This window comes from Rattus norvegicus, chromosome 11 (assembly GCF_036323735.1).
Source record: "Rattus norvegicus strain BN/NHsdMcwi chromosome 11, GRCr8, whole genome shotgun sequence".
NCBI classification, from domain to species: Eukaryota; Metazoa; Chordata; class Mammalia; order Rodentia; family Muridae; genus Rattus; species Rattus norvegicus.
Window position 1 is genome coordinate 68,709,593 of NC_086029.1, and position 21,869 is coordinate 68,731,461.

The window sequence follows — 21,869 nt, forward strand, 5'->3', positions numbered from 1 at the left end:
TCCCAATTAGATACTACATTTCCCTACCCAAGTTGGCCTGAGGGTGCTCCCCGACACACCAGTTTTCCTTCAATGAAGGGTCTAAGGGAATCAGTACCAGCTCAGGAAGACAATGCAAGGTGTTAACATTGTGCCTTGGGAAGACGCATCTGCAGAGATGAAGGGATACTTGGCCCCAGTGCAAGTATTCAGGGAGGCTAAAAGGAAAAATAGTTTGCTACAGTTTAGCTTTGCACGTGGGAAAGAAAAGAGAAACAAGGATTATTTCTTTCAGGAGATGCTTGCCAAAAACACCAGCCTGAAGGACATGGAAAGGAGAAGACTTGGGTGTGATGCGCAGAGCAGGGGGTGGTTTGGCAAAGGGTACTGTGAATGGGGGCAGGGGTTACAATACACAAGCCGGGAAACTCCCACGCAGAGTGGCTCAGGGTAGAAGCCCTCTATTGACAACATACTTACTCTCCCTTCTTCTCACCAAAGCTTCCGGCCGCGCCTACCAACACTTGCATTGCACTCTGGGACAGAATCTCATTCCTGTACTGTCGTTGGTAGCTTGCCTAAGAGAAGTATTGATTAAGGTTAATATGTGCTGTGGATACAATGACAATCTATTTCCCCCTTGATAGAAAAATAATGCATGAAAAAGAAGACAAAGTCCCTATATGATGTAGGATACTATCAGAAAGAATCTTTCTGCAGCATGCAGGCTACTGCTACCACAGCGTAGGGCCGGGCTTTGGGTAGAATAAGCCAATTGGAAACTCTGGAACTGTGCTGCATGTCTTTGACCAACTTTCCCAGGAGAGTTCTGTGAAAAATAACTCTAGGGCTTTTGCAAGCTATGTCCCCACCATGAAACTCATGTATTAAGGTGTTTAGAAATCAAAAGATTAAAACGATCTTGGCTCATCTTTATTTTATTCCATTTTCCCAAATATTTCACAACCCAGCTTTGCTGTATCCTGTCTATAAGGGAAGCCATCACCCTTTCATTGTTTATTAAAGCTCTACTGAGCTCTGGGGACTATATTTGAGGCTGTGTGAACCATCACTGAGTGCTGTACCTAAATGAAAGCAAGCCAATCACAGCTAAGAATTACTGGATAGGAGAGATTTCTAAACTCGGATATGTAGTGTAGTGGAAGGTTCCTGGATCTGTAGTGTATGGTTTTTTTTTTTATACGATCATCCAAGAACTATTTTGTTCTTGGAGGGTACTAGAAAGAGACATCCACTAACTGGAATGATGAGGGGTTACAATGCTACTCTTAGGACTGGGGCTGAAGTCCCAAGGTTGAACACTTGCCTAGGATATCAGGGGCCTCCGCTTAATCCTCAGCACTACTAAAGATGTGTCTATAGCAACAGGAATTCAACAGAGCCACAGCCCTTTCCTTAAACAGCATTAACATACGTGCAAAGTATATAATTAAAATAATGTTCTCATTATTCTTAAAGTTAAAAATAGTAATTTGTGGGGAAAAAGAACTGAGAAAGTCAAAAGTAATAGGGATACTATTAAATCTTAGAAATGTTCATGGCAAAGTGGTTAGACTAGAGCAAGGTAAAATTTTAAATGATTATTTGCACTAGAGAAAAATGAAAACAGTTGATTATAGAAAGCAACTCTTATTGCATTAATTAGTCTATATATGTTTTACTTCACGAGGAATCTAGTCCAGTCTATTTTTGACAGATGCAAAAGGCAGTATTTTCAAGGTAACGTTAGAGGCCCAGACTTATCTGAATTTGAAGCCTTGCCTCCCATCAGCATTACAACACACCACCATTCTGTGTGACTCTGGCTACACCATACTTTCTAATGCACAGTAGTAGAGAAGACATTCTCTCAATTAGTCAGAAGTAGTTGAGATCTGAATGACCAAGTTTTGAAGACTGAAAGAGGCCAGTTATTACTGGTATCAGTCTTAGAATAGAGAGAGCAGAAATGACATCGACCACATTACAGGAAACAGGCAAAGCTGGCTAAGGTGACGATCAACTCCAACCGTGTGGAATGACCTGAGCAGAGGGGACGACCTGCTGGGGAAAAGAACTTTTCTTTTTGAATAAAACGGCAGCACAGAGGCACAATATCAAAAACCAGAGTGTAATAACGGTAATCAAACATTTGGGGAAAGAAATCAAGAAGATACAGGGGTAGTGGGTTGTAAAAATAATCCAGGGACAGATAAATGGAAGAGCTACAGAGGTCATACAGTCATCTTGAGACTCTTCTTTTGCACGTGGGGAGAGGAAAGAGTAAAAAGATACAATTCTGAGTCACACACAATAGTAACGAAAGCAAGACGCTTAGGAGAGTCTCTGCATTTGTTTTAGGGGCTCTGAAATGCTGTGTTTTCCTGAAATAAAAAAAAATGTAAATGACTTCAAGCCATGGCTTTAAAAACATTCTAAACTCCAATGAAATAAAAATAACTCTGCAAACATCTGAGTGGAAAAAGAAGTTATAATTAATTTCATAAATTTCAGGTAAAATACACATTAATAAACTTACTTAGAACATTACGGTGTGAGTCTCTCTCTCTCTCTCTCTCTCTCTCTCTCTCTCTGTGTGTGTGTGTGTGTGTGTGTGTGAGACTTGTTTGTAACTTGATTGTGTGGTACTCAAGTATGAAATGTATGAAATTGTAGATGATAATACAATTTTGCTATGTCAAAAGTTTGGGCAGACATAACTACTAAATCATTGGGGACTAAATTGTAAAGATATTCATGGTTAGAAATGTTGAAAATATCAGTGGTAAATATGATATCAATGTTTTGAAGGATGTGTATTTAAGAAGGCATATCTATAAAAAGCTGGCTATTTACAGAGAAACTATTTGCTCTGTAATAAAATTATTTTATTGCAATTACTTTAAGGAAAATATAAAATTGAAGATTGAAAATTGCAAAAAAAGAAATAGAATTTTTTGGAACACTGAACTAAATTATTCTTTGTGATTGCATCTTTTAGCACAGAGCTCCATATGCTACTTTTCTTCTTTAAAAATGAAATCAGGGCCTGCACCCGAGCTGACCTTGAGCTATAGCTCTCTGTACCCAGATCCCACTGGGAGAAAGCTGGTCTCCCAGGACTGCTGGCACACCTGAAAGCTTAGGAAATACCATCACTTCTGCTCCCAGGGACTCACTCCAAGCCCTCGGGGTACAGGAATCGAGGAGCAGTCTGGGACAGGGTTCATCTCGTTTTTGTCTGTGCTCTGTACCCTGTGCTGAACCTGTGCCACAGCTCACTGTACTCAGATCCTGTGGGGAGAAAGCTGGTCTCCCAGTAGTGCTGGACACACAGGCTTACGGGAGGGTCAAGCCACTGTCAGAGACAGCAAGACCAGCTAACACCAGAGATAACCAGATGGCAAGAGGCAAGGGCAAGAACCTTAGCAACAGAAGCCAACGCCATCTGGCATCATAAGAACTCAGTTCCCCCACCACAGCAAGCCCTGGATATTTCAACACACCAGAAAAGCAAGATTTTGATATAAAATTATAAATCATGATGATGTTAGAGGACTTTAAGAAAAACCACAAATAACTCCCTTAAAGAAATACAGGACAACAGAGGTAAACAGAAGTCCTGAAAGAGGAAACACAAAAATCAACCACACAAGTGAACAAAACCATCCAGGATCTGAAAAGGGAAATAAAAACAATAAAGAAATCATAAACAGAGATAACTCTGGAGATAGAAAACCTAAAAAAGAGAACAGGAGTCATAAATGCAAGCATCACCAACAGAATACAAGAGATAGAGTAGAGAATTTCAAGAGCAGAAGATACCATAGAAAAGACCCAACAAAGAAAACTTCAAAGTAATTTATTTTATGAATATCAATGCAAAATTACTCAATAAAATTCCTGCAAATCGAATCCAAGAACACATAAAAACCATCATCCATCATGATCAAGTAGGCTTCATCCCAGGGATGCAGGGATGGTTTAATATACGGAAAACCATCAACATAATCCACTAAATAAACAAACTGAAAGATAAAAACCACATGATCATTTCATTAGATGCTGAGAAAGCATTTGACAAAATTCAACACCCCTTGAAAAAGATCACAAAAGAACATACATGGTATGCACTCACTGATAGGTGAATATTAGCCCAAAAGTTCGGATTACCCAAGACATAGTCCACAGACCACATGAAGGTCAAGAAGAAGGACAACCAAAGTGTAGATGCTTCAGTCCTTCTTGGAAGGGGGAACAAAAATATTCATAGTAAGAGATACAGAGACAAAGTTCGAAACTGAGACTGGATGAAAGGCCCATCCAGAGACTGCCCCACCTGGGGCTCCAGTCCATATATATACAGCCACCAAAGCTGAACAATATTGCTGATACCAAGAAGTGCAAGCTGACAGGAGCCTGGTATAGCTGTCTCCTGAGAGGCTCAGCCAGAGCATGACAAATACAGAGGGGGATATTCGCAAGCAATTATTGGACTGAGCACTGGTCCCCAGTGGAGGAGTTGAAGTATCTGAAGGGATTTGCAACCCCATAAGAAAAATAATACCAACCAATCAGAGCTCCCAGGGACTAAACCACCATCCAAAGGTACACATGGACAGACCCATGGTCCACCTGCACATGCAGTGGAGGATGGCCTTGTTGGGCATCAATGGGAGGAGAAGTCCTTGGTCCTGCGAAGGCTCGATGCCCCAGTGTAGGGGGGTGTCAGGGCAGGGAGGATGGAAGGGGTGGTTAGGTGGGTGGGGGAACACCCTCATTGAATCAGGGGGAGGGGGATGGGTTAGGGGCTTTATGGATGGGAAGCTGAGAGAGGGGATAACATTTGAAATGTAAATTAAAAAAAGAAAGAAGAAACAAATAAAATCAGAAAGAAAAATGAAAATAAATGGAAATGCATTAAAAACTAAACTATAGTAAATGCTTTTAATTAGAAATGGTAGCTAAGCAATTACTGATTTTCACAGCTTTTATGATAAAGTTAGATATGCCATTGCTTGCTTGTTTTGAGTCAGGATCTCACTCTGTAAACCAGGCTGGCCTGGAACCCAGAGAGATTAGCTTGCTTCTGCTTCCACAGTGCTGGACAAAAGGCGTGTGCCATCATGCCCAGCTAATTATACTGTTTAAAGTTAGCTTAACTCTCAGGAAGAAGGAGGAGGAGGAGGAGGAAGAGGAGGAGGAGGAGGAGGAGGAGGAGGAGGAGGAGGAGGAGGAGGAGGAGAACAGCGGTAGCAGCAGCAACAGTAGCAGAAACAGCAACAACAAACCAACCAATGTACAAAAGAAGGAAAGTCATCAGAGAGCAGAGTGCAGGGAAATGAAAGCTGAAACAGCAAGAGCGATCCTAGATAAGAACAGACTTAAGGACCTCAAGTAGCCTAACTGCTTTTTCTTAAAACTACATAAACATTGTTCAGAGTTTAAGTGAACAAGTACGGAGATCAACTCTGCGCCTCACATTCAGTATTAGACATACAGTATTAGATGTCATGCTAAATCTCAATCTTTGGGGTATTGCTACTTTACTATATTTACATGGGAAGGAAAGTGAACTCTTATTTAAAAGTAAAATTTATTCTATTTTTTTCTTCCTAGGGAGAGCTTTCCCTCTTTCCTAGATAATTATGGGTGGATGGGGTTGGGTGAGAAAGTGAAGAATCCAGAAGGAAGATCAGATTGGGAGATACAGGGTGAGATGGGGAGGGAGGGACTAGAGGGACAGAGAGCTAACTAAGGATCATTTGAGGGATTTATGGAAAGTTAATACAGTAGAAGAATATTTTATATTCTTAAAATATACTCATATATAAAAGCATGCAAACAAAATCACCAAGAAACACAGGAAAGAAAGTGCCAACTAGGAATCTTTTTCTTCCAAAGAAAACCTCCAGTGCTTGGAATATGATACATCTAATTGAATTGCTGGCCGAATGGGGCACCATGGAAATATGCAAATAATCCCCCCCATTGCCAACACTAGTTATTGATCTCCACATACTCTTGGTAAGGCCTTATAGCTAAGACAACATTTACATAACTCATTGAACACAGGGAAATAGAATTCCTAGCTAGAGCCTTGATCTCTACGGACTAGTGTTCACAATTCTACAAGCTACTCTGCACACTACAGGAAAAGGAAGCTACCACCAACCCAGATGCAAACCCTTTGATCTACGATGGCAGCCTACTTGCAAGAGAGGCTGGTGTAACAGTGGCACAAAGCTTGTGGGAGTAACCAACCACTACCTGGTTGGATCTAAAGCGCACTCCTTTCGATGGATCCCATCCTTGAGTTGCTTGGTTGACCAGAAATCTGAGACTAGATAGGGCATTAACCAAAGGGAAGACCAAACACTGCTGTTCTGCTAAAGCAGTGGTTCCACACCTTCCTGATGCTTGCAACCCTTTAAAACAGTTCCTCATGTCCTGGTGACCCCAACCACAAAATTATTCTTGTTGCTACTTCATAACTGTAAATTTGCTACTGTTAATGAATCATAATGTAAATATCTGATATGCGATCTCTGTGAAAGGGTCATTTGATTCTCAAAGGGGTTGTGACCCACAGTTTGAGAACCACCATGCTAAAGGAAAATGCACACAAAATGACTCCTGATGACATTCTGCTCTACCCAGAGAACAGTGTCTTGCTCAGGCAGCATCAGAGAAGCTTCCGGCTGAAGTAGATGGGAACAAAAACTGAGACCCACAGCAGGATAACGTTCCCAGTGACAGACCTGGGGACGCTTAGTCCTCAATGGGATGTGTCCATCAAATCTCTCTACCCTCGGGGCCCAGGGAACTTTGTGGAAGAAAAGGAGGAGAGATTGTAAGAGAAGGTAGATGGAACAGACTGAGGAAAGGTCTTCTAATACTGCAGGGCTGACGCACACATGAAGTCCCAGACACTGTGGCTGCATGCACGGGACCCGTGAAGTCTAAGCCAGATCAAGTCCCAGCACTGTGACAGAAAATAGACACAGGCTACTGTCCCTAATCCAGAAGGTATCTCCAGGTGATGACTTCTTGAAAAGAAGAAATTACTTTTCTCTAGCAGAGCCTCCCTGGGCATACAAACCACACTTAAGGGCAGGACCCGTGCCTAGCAGGAGTTGGCCAGCACAAAACAAACCCAGTGGTACTTTTGGAGGATTTTGTCTCATAATGCTTTATTTATGTTTTTTATTTGTTTTCACCTTACAGGTCTTTTATGTTTACCAATTTTATGTTTTTGTGGAATTTCTTTGTGTGCGAATGTGTCTCTGCTTCTATATGTGTTTCTTGGGCTTTTCTTTGGCTCTGATTTTCTTCTGATTGCTTTGCTGTATTCTGATAGTTATTATTGTTGTTATTATTATTATTAAATGCTTGTTTTTAATGAAAACTAAAAAGGACAGGTGAGAAGATGGAGAGGATCTGGGGGGTGTCAGGGGAGGGGAACTAATAATAAGAATACACTGTTTGAAAAAATACACTTTCAATAAAAAAATTTTTAAAGTAAAAATTAATAATATAATGTTTAAAAGATATTACTGAAGCAAATGTCTTATAGCTTTTGAACTTTGAGGAAGTGCTCTGTGTATGTGTGTGCACATGCATGGAATGCGTGTGGAAACAGGGATGGAACAGGAAACAAGCTGTGGTGGGTAGCTATGGGACAGAAGAGCAATCGCAGAAATTGTGTGGGAAGCCCACTTGGAGAAGCTGAGCACGTTGCAAAGTCGGGCGAATAACGAACAGGCTAAAGTGTGTCTGCATACGTGTGAGCAGGGCAAGCGCATCGAGGAGACACAGCAAAAATTAGGTTGAGTGCGGAGGCTTGGACTTCTAGAAGATAGATGGTCCGAGGATGCAATCTACTTAAGAGAGAAGTAAATGGCCACGGGGAAGGCCGAGCTGTGCATTTGGAAAAGCAATTTGAAAAGAGTCTGCTGTTCCGATTGCAAGATCGTGCCTAGCATATCCAGTTAGATTTACGCAGCTGTACAGTGGCTGATTTGTCCACACCGTGGTTTGCAAACTCCAGCTTAAAGACTTTTCTATTACACTAGAATGTTTCGATCTGGGGACTTTCACAGAAAAACTACAAAAGTGATTTTAATTTCCTGAGTTCTGTAAGACTACATGGTGTGCATTCCCATTTTTTTTCCCCAGAGTAAAAGCCTAATTTCAAACTTCCCTTCCTGGTTTCCCAATCAAAGGAAACAGTAAGTCATCCTAGGTAAAAGACAGTAAGCCAGGCTGCCCTGACTATCCAGGCTTAGGCGCCAGCCCCATTCGCCTTCTTTCTAAAGCCCCTTCCATTTGCAAACGTGGTCTGCTTCCTGTCTATTCTATTCCAGTTTCCTTCTCACCCACATTTACGCCCTTTTTTCTGCTGCCATATATTCAAGGAGGGGCATTTTCTTGTCTTTGCTTTAAAAGCTGCTCAGAGAGAGTTTCAAGCAAAACCCCTGGTGACTTGCTTTTCTTCATTAGTCAGGGACCATGGCACTCAGGAGTAACAGCTTTCAGAGAGCTAATAAAATAAGAGCTAGAAAAAAAGACCAGTAAAACAAAACCAAAAATAATAAAAAAACAATGTTCCCACTGCTCCCCTAACTGTGGGAGAGGACAGGCTTGCCCTGCAGATGGTGATACCTACTCTGGTGTGACAAGTGTGAAGACTGCAGGTGGGATTCAGTACCTGGCAGCCATGTCATTCATCCACAATGGACATGGCGCTGATGCTTCAAAGTTCTTGAGTAAGTGGGGGCTTACAAGAGCACGTCTGCATGTCTGCCTTGATTACAGCGGAAGAAAGAAAACTCAGACCTTACAGACTGCCCATTTCCCAAGCGGGGTGAGAAAGCAGACGGCTTAGAATCCTGAATGGCTGCAATAGTTGAAAGCCACGGGTTCTGCACATAAGGAGAATGAACATGGATGCTGTGAAAGAGTGAGGCATAGTGTGTGCGCTCAAGATCCTGACCTGGTGAGGAAGCTGAAACTACGCTAAGAGCAACTGCCTAGATCTTGTTCACATCTTCACTACAGAGCTTCTCTGATCCTTAACTGTCATTTGAATGAAGGCACAATAGCCTCTAACTGCATTTATTCGAGGATTTGGTGGAAAATACTGGGATTAGAATCAGAGATGATAGTATCATGGAGCAACCAGCTGTTTACACACAGCTGAAGGATGCCATATGCATCTGTGAAACTTCCAAACTAAATACCTTTATATTCATATACATATATATAATATATGTATAGCATGATTATACCATATATCATATATTGTATATTGTATATGCATATGCATAATATTATATTTATGTTATATATATAATATATAAAACATGTATAGCATATATGGTGTTATATATTATTTCCAGTATTTTCTGTGTTATAGATAGGGAATATATTATATATAACATATATTACATATGTAATAGGTAGGGAATATATATGATATATATAGTCTATGACACAGAATATATTGGAAATAATATATATATTATATATACATATATAGTACACTAAGATTTCCTTCTTTTTCTCCTTCCTTCCTCCCTCCCTCCCTTCCCCCCCTTTTCTTCCATTTTCCTTACTTCCTTAGACTTTTTTTCTCCACCACTAGTCTCTCTCTTTCTGAAATCCCCCCATGATTTTTTTTAATAGCTTTTATACTAGCATGCCTTTGTTGAGTTGTGTACATGGAAGTAATTAAAATATATTAATCAAGGGAAAACCTGTTCAGTACAGTTTTGGATCCTAACATGTTTAGAGAAGTGTAGAGGAGAACTAACTATTTGCGCTGACAGGAGACGCCTGTTGGCCAACTCCATGGCTTCAATGTTAAGGGTCTCATCTATTTCCTTGTTGCAATCAGGACATTTCACCTTCTGATGTTCCGTTGTTTCTTCTTGGTTTAACTAATAAAGCCAATGAAAAGAAGCAGAACTGTGATGCACGATTATTAAATAAATTAAATTAAATTAAAATTAATTAAATAAAATTTAAAAAATCATTCAAGGCAGAAAAAAGTAAACACGTGTTAAAGAGATGCAAATGTGGGAAATTTGCCAATGAGAAAAACTGAAGGTTAGAGAAATTCATTTGCTCACAATGACAGACAAACCTAGGGATACAGATACAGAGACCTTTAATTCCACCCACAAGAGAGACTGAGGCAGGAGGATTACAGTCACCCTGTGTGACTTAGCTTTGCTTAGCAAGGCTCCCGCTTCTATCCACTGCTTTAAAAAAAAAAGCGACTATATATGGGCTGTATTTGAAATGTAAATTTAAAAAGTCCAATAAAAAAGGGGATTAATTAAAAGCTAGACTTTAAGCCAGGTCTTCTGAGTGTGAGGCCCAGGATCCATGTATGACTCAGTAATCATATCAGGGCTGCACCACAGAGAGGACAATGCTAGTACTCCCCTTCTGCTTCTGAAACTAATCAAGTGTGGCTTGGGAACTTCCGTATGACCAGATAGATGGGCAGTGGGGTGAGAATGCCTGGTGTTACAGTGTGCATCAGACTCTCCACAGGGGGATCAGGCAGCTCAATGGTGTTCCAGGTGATCCTGATGAAGACAGGTCAGCAAAATGCCCTAATAAGGGATGCGGTGAAACTGAAGAAAGCTTTGGAATGAACAAGTATTTGTCTAAGCAGAAATTTCACTTGGATTCCAGGACAGGACTCTGTTCTGAGTCCCCAGGTATATCTTCAAGCACACATTATGAATATGAAATGGACTTGGAATCTCTTCAACCACTCTTGGAACCACTTCATAGAGACCAAAACTCTGCACCCCTCAAAACAGGCCCTTCACTTAACGGGACCCAGACAAAGAGCACAATGAAAACCTACACAGCGCAGGACATGAGAAGAGAAGAATGGCCTTGGGAAGACCCAGGAATACTTTAGCATTTCCCTTGTGGTGGCTATGACTCAGTGCTGTGCTGAATACTACTGGACTTTTTCTGAGTCAGCTTCTCTTGTTGCCCAGGCTGATGTCCTGAGTCCTTTAAAATGGCTAAGTCTGATCTGAGAGATTCTTAAGCATTGCTCAGAGATTAAAAAGTGCTATTTCAATCATAGATACATTTTTGTTGCTGACCCCAGACTCTATTTTATATAAAATGCCACTAACCAAACATTAGGCTGTAGCCAGTGCTTAGCACACACAATAACCTAAATAAATTATGAAAAAGTAAGGGATTCTCGCTCCTGACCTTGTGAAGAGAGGGTGCTCTCCAAGGCTCACGTTCCTCTTCTCTTTTACATTATCTTTAAAAGGCAATGCAATATGTTCCTCTCCCCTATTAATTTACATGTATGTCCTATGTACTCAGATTGGTCGAGACTTCTGCTTTGTCATGCAATAACCACAGTATTAAGATGGTGCCCTTATTATTACAAAAATGAGGAGTGGCCAATATACCTCTCAACAATTTAAAAATTGTAAGTGTTTTCAATTTGAATTAACACATATGACTTAATCATATTTAGTCTAGTGGAATAGAGAGCTATTATATGCTTACAGCATATGGATTTTGAAGTATAATCGCCTTGTCAACCATGTTCCAGTCAGCGTTAGCAAGATCTTTGTCAAATTTGAGTGCCATGGCTGTGGATTTGGTTAGCTCTTGAAAGTGCTGGAATGTATAATAAACCGATTTATATTTTGTTGATGTGACATCACGAAGACCTTAGGGCAAAGAGCACATTGTAGAAACAACAGAAAGACATGATTTTTTTTTTCATATGAGTTGTAAAATATCCTTTTGTTCTTTATCTACCAACACTAATCATTTGTGGTGTGTGTGCGCGTGTGTGTGTGTGTGTGTGTGTGTGTGTGTGTGTGTGTGTGTGTGTGTATGGTGTGCATATGTGGATGTGTGCTCAGGTACACTTCTCTTGTGTGGTTGTATGTGGAGACCACAGGTTGACAATGAGATACCTTTTTCAATCACTTCCTCTTCTGAGTTTTCGAGGCAGGGTCTCTGACCGAACCTGTAACTGGCCGTGTGGGCTACAGTGGCTAGTCAGTGAGCAGGATTCTGGAATATGCTTGTTTGTGTCTGTCTGCATTAGGGTTATAGGTGCGTGACACCACATCTGGCTTTTTTTTTTTTTTTTTTTTTTTTTTTGGTGGGAGCATGGGTTCTAGGGATCCAGACTCATGCCTTTAAAATTATGTGGCACATACGTTATCCAGATCCATCTCCCAGCCCTACCACAAGTACACAAGTATGTTTATGTCTGAACATTAAAGAGTCTACATAAACTCTTTAATGGCAAGAATGTTAACAGTTCAAGGTTTTTGTACTCACAGTGAATATTGAATGTTTACTATATGCTAGGGAAAGATGACTCAGCATTTTGTATTCATCAGTCTTTATCCATCTATCTATCTATCTATCTATCTATCTATCTATCTATCTATCTATCTATTTTGTTTCTCTATATTTATTTATTTTCAGGGTGAGTCTTTTCTTCCAGTTCTCTAGGTAAGGAAACAGTACTGTTTGCAGCTTGATGCTTTTCTTCTTTTGGGCCTATGATACTGTGGCCTTGAGCTTACAAAATGTCAACCCTTCATTCTCCTGTGGAAGTCCCACTTCATATTATTAGAACTTATGTTACTGGCTCTCTCATTTCTCAGACATTCACACTGAAGTTCTTGAAACACAACGTCCATGATCGTACGGGCAAATGATTTAGTCAGATGAATTAGCTGCCTTATTCTTTGAGGGTCATATCTGTCTACTGCCTTCTGTCCTTGAGCAAAGTCTCTAGTTTCCTCAGGAGAGCAGGACCTACCATCATCTCTTTTTTATTTTCCATATAGCTTATTTATTTTAGTGTATCTGTGAACTTCATAAATTGATTTATTCACAGCTTGTTTTTCTTTATTCCGGTGTGAACTCTGCCAGCATAGAAATCTTACCTGTCTTCAGATTGTAATACTTCTTACAATAGTGTCTACTATCTAGAACATTCTTACTAAAAAGTTTTCTGAATAATTGGATGAACTTATACTGCTCTTTAACTCTTTAACTTATACTGCTCTTTAACATAAAAATCTCTTAAAATAAGTCTATTAGCCTGAATGATTTATCCATCTCATACATCAATTCAATTTCTTCTTCAATTAGAAAACACTGACTTGTATTTAGGTGGATATTTTCTTATCAGTGCTTCTTAGAGTATTTGGAATAATTTTTTTCTTCTCTCACCATAGTAAACAGTAGGGCTTACCTAGTTTAATTACTGCCATTGGCAAAATAAATCTATTGACAATCAGGGTGATTACACATACTGACACGCCATGGAATAATATCTAGAATTGAAAAGAGATATTAAGCAAGTCGTAGTCAGAGTAGCATTACAATATATTCTATATTCTGTAGTATAAATTGAACTAGTTGTTTTAGGCTAACAGATGATTTATTGTAGCAAGTAAGGAAATTGTGTATCAGGCATGAGAGAAGTGGTATGGTAACCCACTGTATTCTTGTACATATGCATCTTCAATCATGAATTAAGAAAAAAGAATGAGTTTCAGGACTGTGTCTTCTTTGTGTCCTTGGGATCTGCAAAGTTCTTTGTAATAATCTCACCTTAACATGCAATACAGTATGTTCTAGTATGTTCTGATAGGACATTACTTAGACATCCTTACCTGGCAAATGTTTTTGCATTCTAGAATTATTAAAGGTAAGCATATAGAGTGATACAAGGAGATAAAGTCAATTATCATCCAACTATCTCCTCGAATGAACAGATTCTATAATAAATAAACAAAAACAATCGAGCGTTTGTTTGCAACAGCTGATATTTGCAACCTCATAGGAAGAACAACATGGATCAACCAGACCTCCCCAAGGAATATACCACCAACACAAGAGTAGACACCAAGAGACCCATGGCTCGGGGTTGGGGATTTAGCTCAGTGGTAGAGCGCTTACCTAGGAAGCGCAAGGCCCTGGGTTCGGTTCCCAGCTCCGAAAAAAAGAACCAAAAAAAAAAAAAAAAAAAAAAAAAAAAAAAAAAAAAAAAAAAGAGACCCATGGCTCCAGCTGCAGATGTAGCAGGGGATGGTCTTGTTGGGGATCAATGGGAGGAGAGGCCCTTGGTCCTGTGAAGGCTCAATGGCCCAGTGTAGGGGAATGCCAGAGCGGGGAAGTAGGAGGGAGTGGGTGGATGGGTAGGGGAGTACCCTTATTAAGGCAGGGGGTAGGGGGATGTGATGGGGAGTTTTCAGAGGGGAAACCAGGAAAAGGGATAACATCTGAAATGTAAATAAAGAAAATATCCAATAAAAGAAAAGAAAAAAAATGAATTATAGTTTTTAATCCACCATCATCTGAAACCCATTAGATCTATGAAGGAGACTGAGTGTCTCTAGCTGGAAGGGGGATGAAAATTATTTGATTTTCCTCTCCAGTCCTGCAGGCTCTTGGCTAAAATCCTTGCTCAAGTCTTTGTGTCTTGTCTCTTCCTGTAAGTGAGTTCACAACTCTCTCCGAATGAACAGACGACAAAAAACGATAGCACCCCCACCCTCAACCTCAGGAAGCCCTACGGGGATTGCAGTACAAAATCGATGCTGAACAGTTCCCATCAAATACCCAAATAAGAAAACAAAGCTTTCTTTACTTGAGATCTTTCCCTCTCGGAACCAAGAGAAACGTCCGAGTAGGCAAGCAGAAGGGCCATATTTATGTTCGGTGTTCCTTTCATTTCACTCCAGACCATGATGAACGCCCAGCGCCAGCTGAACCCGTGACCAAGTCGAGACAAAATGGGGCTCATTAGCAGAAAGACCAGAAGCCTGGTAAAACAAAACGAGTTTTCAGTTATTTTTGTTGTAGACGTGTCTTTCTCTTTTAATCTACTGCATTCCCAGCGAGCCATCTTTTACACACTGTTGTCGTGACTCCAAAGGAAGGCGTATGTCTTAGAGGCACACAGGGAGAATGACTAGCTTTCATGTCTTTGCATGACTGAACGCTAGGATAATTTCACATCACATGTGGGTCATGTTTCTATGAGTGGAAGCTGAAGGTTAGACTATTGGTAAGCTCAAAGCTACAATAAGAAGTGGAAAGCAGAAAATCAGGGGGAAACGTCCTTCCTTTCTTTTGCTTTGCAGATTTTCATCTTGATAATTTTGTCTGTATTGTTCAGTTCTCTCCCATCCCCCGTGTCATTCCTGTTTTGTATGACCAGTTGGGACAAATATCTGCGAGTAGTTGGTGGCTATCAGCGACTAACTGATTTTGCCAGATGGGAGTAGAATTTGAACTATTTGAGCGACAGACGAGGTTTCACTTATGGCCTCCTTTCTTAGTGTACGTCTCCTTTTGATGCAGATTTTTCTGCCTTTTAAGCCTGGAAAGAGGGAACTGGAAAAATCATTGCGGGGGAGGGGATTTACAAGGAGGTTTTAATTCTAATTTTTTAAAGAGCTGTTTCCATTTCAAGTTTTTAATTCAAAGAAATGATAACCTAATATTGAGCAAAAATGTTAAGATACGATTTTTTTCCTGTTTGGTAAAGTTTCTACCCTTGTATAAAGATAGAAAATTCTGAGTGAAATATGCCAAACATTAATAGTACTTGCCTCTTAGGAATCTTAGTACATTATGAACTTTTTATATTTAGAAATTTTACAGAGTGTTTACATTGATCTAAAATTCATTAAAAACCTGTCTGATACAACCCCTGGGCATTATTACTTTGCCAATGACCACTTGAGAAAGTTAGGTCAACTAACTGTTCAGGCTGAGGTTTAAAATCATTTCTTCAGTTTATAAAACATTCGTCAAATAATTTCCTATGTACACATTTCACCTGGCATTCTTACCTTAAAACAATCAGCGTGAAGTAGATATTTAATGAGTAATACACATCAGAAAATGATATATATAAATATGTGTGTGCAGGGATTAGAAGTCCAATGAAAGTGAACACCATAAGGAAACCAATAAAGGACAGGCAGTTCCAGAATCTGCATTTTTTTTGAGAAGAATAAAATATAGTTGCAGTTAACTTGTTTATTATAAAGCTTACCTACACGAAAAATTATGCAATCATCAGTGAAAGTGAACAAGGAATTCATCAACGTTCAATATAGGTTAAAAGCAAACTGTTAAGAAAAGAACATCATGCAGGTAAACACGTGATTTGAAAACAATTTAAATTAATTAGTGCAAATTAGTAACCTTTTTCCCCCATTGAGTCTGAAAGAAATATTTAGGTTGCAGTTATAGGCAACCTGACACAACAGAGTCACTGAACATCTAGACACCATGGTTCATGTAAGTTGAATTCGCAGATAATAAAAAATTATTTATTTACTTATTTATTTTTAATAAATTTTTTTAGGTCTTAAAGTCACTAATAATAAAATGTTAACTGATAGAATGTGGTGGTGATAGAGGGTGGCGAATGGCAGAAAATGGATAAAAGTCGCAAGTTTGCCATGAAAATGCCTAAGTTCATAGGTAAAGGAGATAAAAAGCCTTACAGTAGTTACAGTGGCCTCGGTAAGGAGGAATTGAGTCTACAGTATGGTGGGTGTGACAGTTACAGGGGATAGCATCAATGATTTGGCTGAGGAGTTACAGAACTGTGAGAAATGGGGAACTGGAGGGGATAATAAAAAGATGGAAACTAGAGGTTGTTGAAGTATGCAGTGGGACTTACCACTATCATCTTAGATTTCTACCACTTTAAGAATAGGGCCTGGTGTATGCTACATTTTGTTTAGATCCCTGGGATTGAGATTACACAGTAGCTATTTATATGACCATGGAATAAGTGGCTCAGGTAAGATGGTAGGCAGAACACAGGAGGGGAGAAGGCTTGGAAACCAAAAGCCAGAAGAGTGTATGTTTATCGGCAGCACCAGGAATAATAGTTACATGAACCAGGGTGTCTAGATGTTCAGTGACTCTGATGTGTCAGGTTGCCTATAACTGCAACCTAAATATTTCTTTCAGACTCAATGGGGGGAAAAGGTTACTAATTTGCACCAATTAATTTAAATTGCTTTCAAATCACGTGTTTACCTGCATGATGTTCTTTTCTTAACAGTTTACTTTTAACCTATATTGAACGTTGATGAATTCCTTGTTCACTTTCACTGATGATTGCCTAATTTTTCGTGTAGGTAATTTGTCATAAAGACACAGCAGCCAAAAATCTTCACTAAAAGGGATGTGAGGTAGGGGGAAAATGCACACAGTGGAAACTCAAGATCAGGTGGCCTGCTTTGTCTAAAAGTATGCATCAATAAATGTTACAGAAAAACCAGTGGGGTATTTTACATATCAGTGTTTTACTCACACCATGCAGATACAATTACTGTTGTAATTTCATAGCTTCCAGTGTATAAAACAAAGTCAAAACAGGAGAGCCACTCACTCGAGGAGAAATGCTTCAACTCCTGGTTTAAAACTTGTAGAATTTAGAAAAAGTCCTATGGTGGCCAGAGTAAATATTCCAGACATTCCAATTAGCTCACCTAATTTTAAAATGAATAACAACAAAAGGATCAACTTCAATGGTAACATGATCTCTACTGAATGGGAAAATGTCAGATATCATGGCTTTACACAGAAGTTACTCAACTTAGTTTCACCTAAAAACATTACAAGTTATTACTGCTGTTCACAGTTTCTCCTCTTCAGGTACACATCCCATTGTGTAGTAAACTATGTGATGTATGTCCTTACACTACTTTGGCTTCATATCATCAGCAGTTTAAATATCTCTTCATCTATGCCAGCAGCCTAAGTATCCTCAACAATGTTTCAAAGGGATGCTGGATAAATGAATCAAAAGTCAAAAGGATGACCTGTTGAATTCTGTAAGGGCCAACCCACTTCATACATTTCTGTTTGGAAGATAGTGCAAGAGGTATGTTTTGTGGTAGAATTAGGAATTGGGGAAAACACAACTCCCATATGGATCTCCTCTTTTTTTATTGATGCATTTATTGAAGAGTATAGAAAACAGTCAATTTTTTTAAAAGTAGAAAGTAGTCATGTAAAAACTTTAATTATATGGTACAACACAAAGAGAAGATTCATAATCCCATTCCTAAGACTGCTGATATAACTATAAAGACTTTTTAGGATCTAGGTGTGATGGTGCAAATATGCCAGCCCTGGCAGAGGCAGAGGCAGAGGCAGAGGCAGAGGCAGAGGCAGAGGCAGAGGCAGAGGCAGAGGCAGAGGCAGAGGCAGAGGCAGAGGCAGAGGCAGAGGCAGAGGCAGAGGCAGAGGCAGAGGCAGAGGCAGAGGCAGAGGCAGAGGCAGAGGCAGAAGCAGGCAGAGGCAGAGGCAGAGGCAGAGGCAGAAGCAGGCAGAGAGGCAGAGGCAGAGGCAGAGGCAGAGGCAGAGGCAGAGGCAGAGGCAGAGGCAGAGGCAGAGGCAGAGGCAGAGGCAGAGGCAGAGGCAGAGGCAGAGGCAGAGGCAGAGGCAGAGGCAGAGGCAGAGGCAGAGGCAGAGGAGCTCCATGAGTTTAAAGCCAGCCTGGCGTGCACAGCATATTCCAGGTCAGCTAGGTCTGTATAGTGAGCCCCTGCCTGAAAACCAAAACTCAAATCAAAACAATAAAGTAAAACAATAACTAAACTGAAGGAAGAAGAGCAATTTGTAAATTGGGACTTATTTTAGGACAAACATTAAGTTTTCCTGGAAAGAAATAATTCGGTAAGCTTTGGACTAAGGGATGAGAGCCCCAAATAACCACTAGCATACACCCATGCTCAGGAAATATTTACATTGAGACAAACAGCAGAAATGAGGCAGGAAAGATAGAACATAAGGAAACAGAGGGAGCCATCAGATCTGACAGAATCATGAGCCATGCAGTATGACTTTGTTGTGAGTTTCCCAGAAGTGACTGTGCTTTTAGGCAAAAACTAAGAAGGCCATGAGGAAGGAGATGATAGATAGTTTAATGAGTCTTAAGGTGTTTGAGTTTGCAAAGAAATCTTGTAGAGTTTGGGGATTTTAAATAATTGAGTCAGAATTCTTCTTAGGAGTAATTCTTTGCTCAGAAAACTCCTATATATCTGGCACCAATACACACATCCACACATGTGTCATTCTGAAATGGGATTGCCCAGCAGTGCAGATCCATGAAAGGCTCCCTCTTGATCTAATTAATTAACACACCTTAAAATATGTGTTCTTAAAGTTAAGAAATATTCTGAATATTCTCACATGTACATATTTGGCTCAGTTCTGGGATGCCCTGTCTATTTGATTGACTTAGGAATTTTGTATCTCTAGAACTACATTTTAATTGCTATAGACTTACTAAATGCTTTGATATTTATCTAAGAGGGAACGTTCTTCACATAAAGTACCTACTTCTAGAATTTCTGAATGGAAGACTTTCTCCATTGTAATTTATCCAAAGCCTGTAGAGCTCAGTAACTTTTATATTTTTCTGTGTAAGTCCAGGCTCCCAATGTTTATGCCTTAATAGCTTATAAACTTTTGCTAATGTAAAATCATCAGAATTTCCAGATATGGGGGGCTTAGAACAGTGTTTTGCAACCTGTGGATCACAGCCCCTTTGGGGGGATGCTCGTAGATCAGATATCTTGTGTATCAGATATTTTTATCATAATTTATAACTAGCAAAATTGCAGTTATGAAATACCAACAAAAATGATTTTATGGTTGCGGGTTACCACAGCATGGGAAACTGTATTAGAGAGTTGCAGTCCTAGGAAGATTGGGAGCCACTGTCTCGGCAAATGATACTAGTCTGTTCTGGTAGGTAAACTCTCTATATCATGTAAGGAAAGTATGTGGCTCATTTTTACACTCATAGCTTTTGTACAACTGGTTATGAAACTTTCTTTAGAAATGGTCCAATAAAGTGTGATTACAATTGTGGCTTTGTCAAATCCCTCCTTGTTTTTAATTGACTTTCTATACCTGGGTACATTGTCCTCTGGATTCAGGTGTTCACATTTTTAAAAATTTTGATATATTATTTGAACAAAAATATTCCATTTGAGATAATTCACAAGCTTTTTCATAGTTACCTATTCTTTGTGTTTTTTAACGTCTATCCCTTCTGCATAATTTAATGTAAAGTATGAGCCCTCCTACTTACAAACATAGAAGATGAGGTATAGAACTGAGAAGATGAGCGTGATGTGGTTGACGTCATCACCAAAGATGGTAGCCATCCATAACTGAATCGCTTTTGTAATTAGGATTCCAGTGATGAAACTTTCCACAAGATATGACCAAGCTGTGGACATGACCTTATGGGCTATAAGAAAATAGAGAAATGAAAACCATTCATGGAACTCACTTGGCTATCATATTAAATAATGTTCTAGTCAAATTTTCACTCTGTCATGACTAAAATTAGCTCTGTTAAAATGAACATCAGCATACAAGTATCCCTTCAAGACACCAAGTTCACAGTTTATAGACCCTGAGGATTATATGTTAGTCCTGTTTGTAGTTTCTTAAGGACCTTTCTTAAAGATCCTATAGCTGAATTAATTTATACCAATGGTCCATAGGAGTGCCTATTCTTCATGTACTCACCAACATTTATTATGTTTTTTATTTTTAATTATTTTTTTCTAAGTACATGAAAATAACTCACTCAGTCTGCATAGTGTTACTTGTATGAAACCTGGAATCATTCCCATAGATAAAAGGAAGGAAGGAATCTTAGATCTGCCTAGTAGAAAGAGGAATATCTCTGGAGATAACTAGAGTATAACAGGAGAATTCTGTGAATGGCCCTGTATGCATTTGAGTTCTAAACTTGCACGTTTTTTTCCTGCCACTGGAAAAAAAGAGGAGAGAATGGGGGCCGGAGAGATGGCTCAGCAGTTGAGCGCACTGACTTTCTTCCAGAGGACCTGTGTTCAATTCCCAGCACCTATATGACAGCTCACAACTTTCTGTAATCCCAGTTCTAGGAAATGCAGATACCCTTACATAGACATGCATGCAGGGAAAATGCCAATGTCCATAAAACGAAAATAAGTAAATTATACAAAAGGAGGTGATGGTTTGGGAAACATGAAGGAATGGAAACAGTCTTCATAACACAAACTGCTCCAACTCACTGGATTCTGTAGCATTATCCTAGTGTAGGATGCGGTGGTTTGAATGAGAATGCCTCCAACCCCCATAGGCTCAAATATTTGAAAGTTTACTCACTAATTAGTTTCCTAGCTACCATGACCTGGGGAAACAGACACTGGATAATGTACAAATGCCGAAACAATAAAAAGCAACCAGTGGCTTATTTTCTAAGCTGTTTTGTTTATCTGGGTTTTGTTTGGTGGGGGGGGGATACACAGATGAAAACAAAACAACTGCAGCAGTAACAGGAAAATCCTGTCACCTCATTGTTTGTCCTATGCCTGCTGAAGGCTGCTCTCACCAATGGCCCCATGGGAAGTTTCACCTGAGCCTACAGCAGAGTTACAGCAACGGTGAGAAACCATGCTACGTATAGGTCAAGTCACCCTGCCAACACTTGCTACTTTCTATAAGCATGATTTATAATCAGATAATACATAGGAAACTTTAAGAAACCAATTCAGCTTTTAAGACGTTAGAAAAATATCCTTACCTAGGGTATGGTTCATATGCTTTGACTTGAAACTGATCTGCACAACAGCACTATATATAATTAAGGATATCACTGAGGTCAGTAGACTCTCTCCGTTAATTAAATTTGTGAGGCTTCTGGAAAGACCTACACATGTCAAGAAGATAAAGCTGCATCAATATTAAAGAATAAAATTGTTATTAGCGTGCATTAACCATGGATTCTCATCTTCCAGATCCTCTTCCTCCAGGTC

General features: G+C 39.7%; 1 protein-coding gene across 6 annotated transcripts in view; it reads right to left on the reverse strand.

Annotated features, from left to right (window-relative positions):
• Positions 1-21,869, reverse strand: part of Slc9c1 (solute carrier family 9 member C1) — a 66,495-nt gene that overhangs the window by 35,213 nt on the left and 9,413 nt on the right. For all 6 annotated transcript variants that reach the window (XM_039088182.2, XM_017597925.3, XM_017597926.3 and 3 more), the window contains 9 exons: positions 21,638-21,763; positions 20,147-20,308; positions 17,432-17,531; positions 15,870-16,013; positions 14,660-14,834; positions 13,259-13,340; positions 11,539-11,705; positions 9,795-9,920; positions 460-557 (listed from right to left, as the gene is read on the reverse strand). In XM_039088182.2, the coding sequence (XP_038944110.1) occupies positions 460-557; positions 9,795-9,920; positions 11,539-11,705; positions 13,259-13,340; positions 14,660-14,834; positions 15,870-16,013; positions 17,432-17,531; positions 20,147-20,308; positions 21,638-21,763 (1,180 nt within the window). The remainder of the gene's footprint in view (positions 1-459; positions 558-9,794; positions 9,921-11,538; positions 11,706-13,258; positions 13,341-14,659; positions 14,835-15,869; positions 16,014-17,431; positions 17,532-20,146; positions 20,309-21,637; positions 21,764-21,869) is intronic.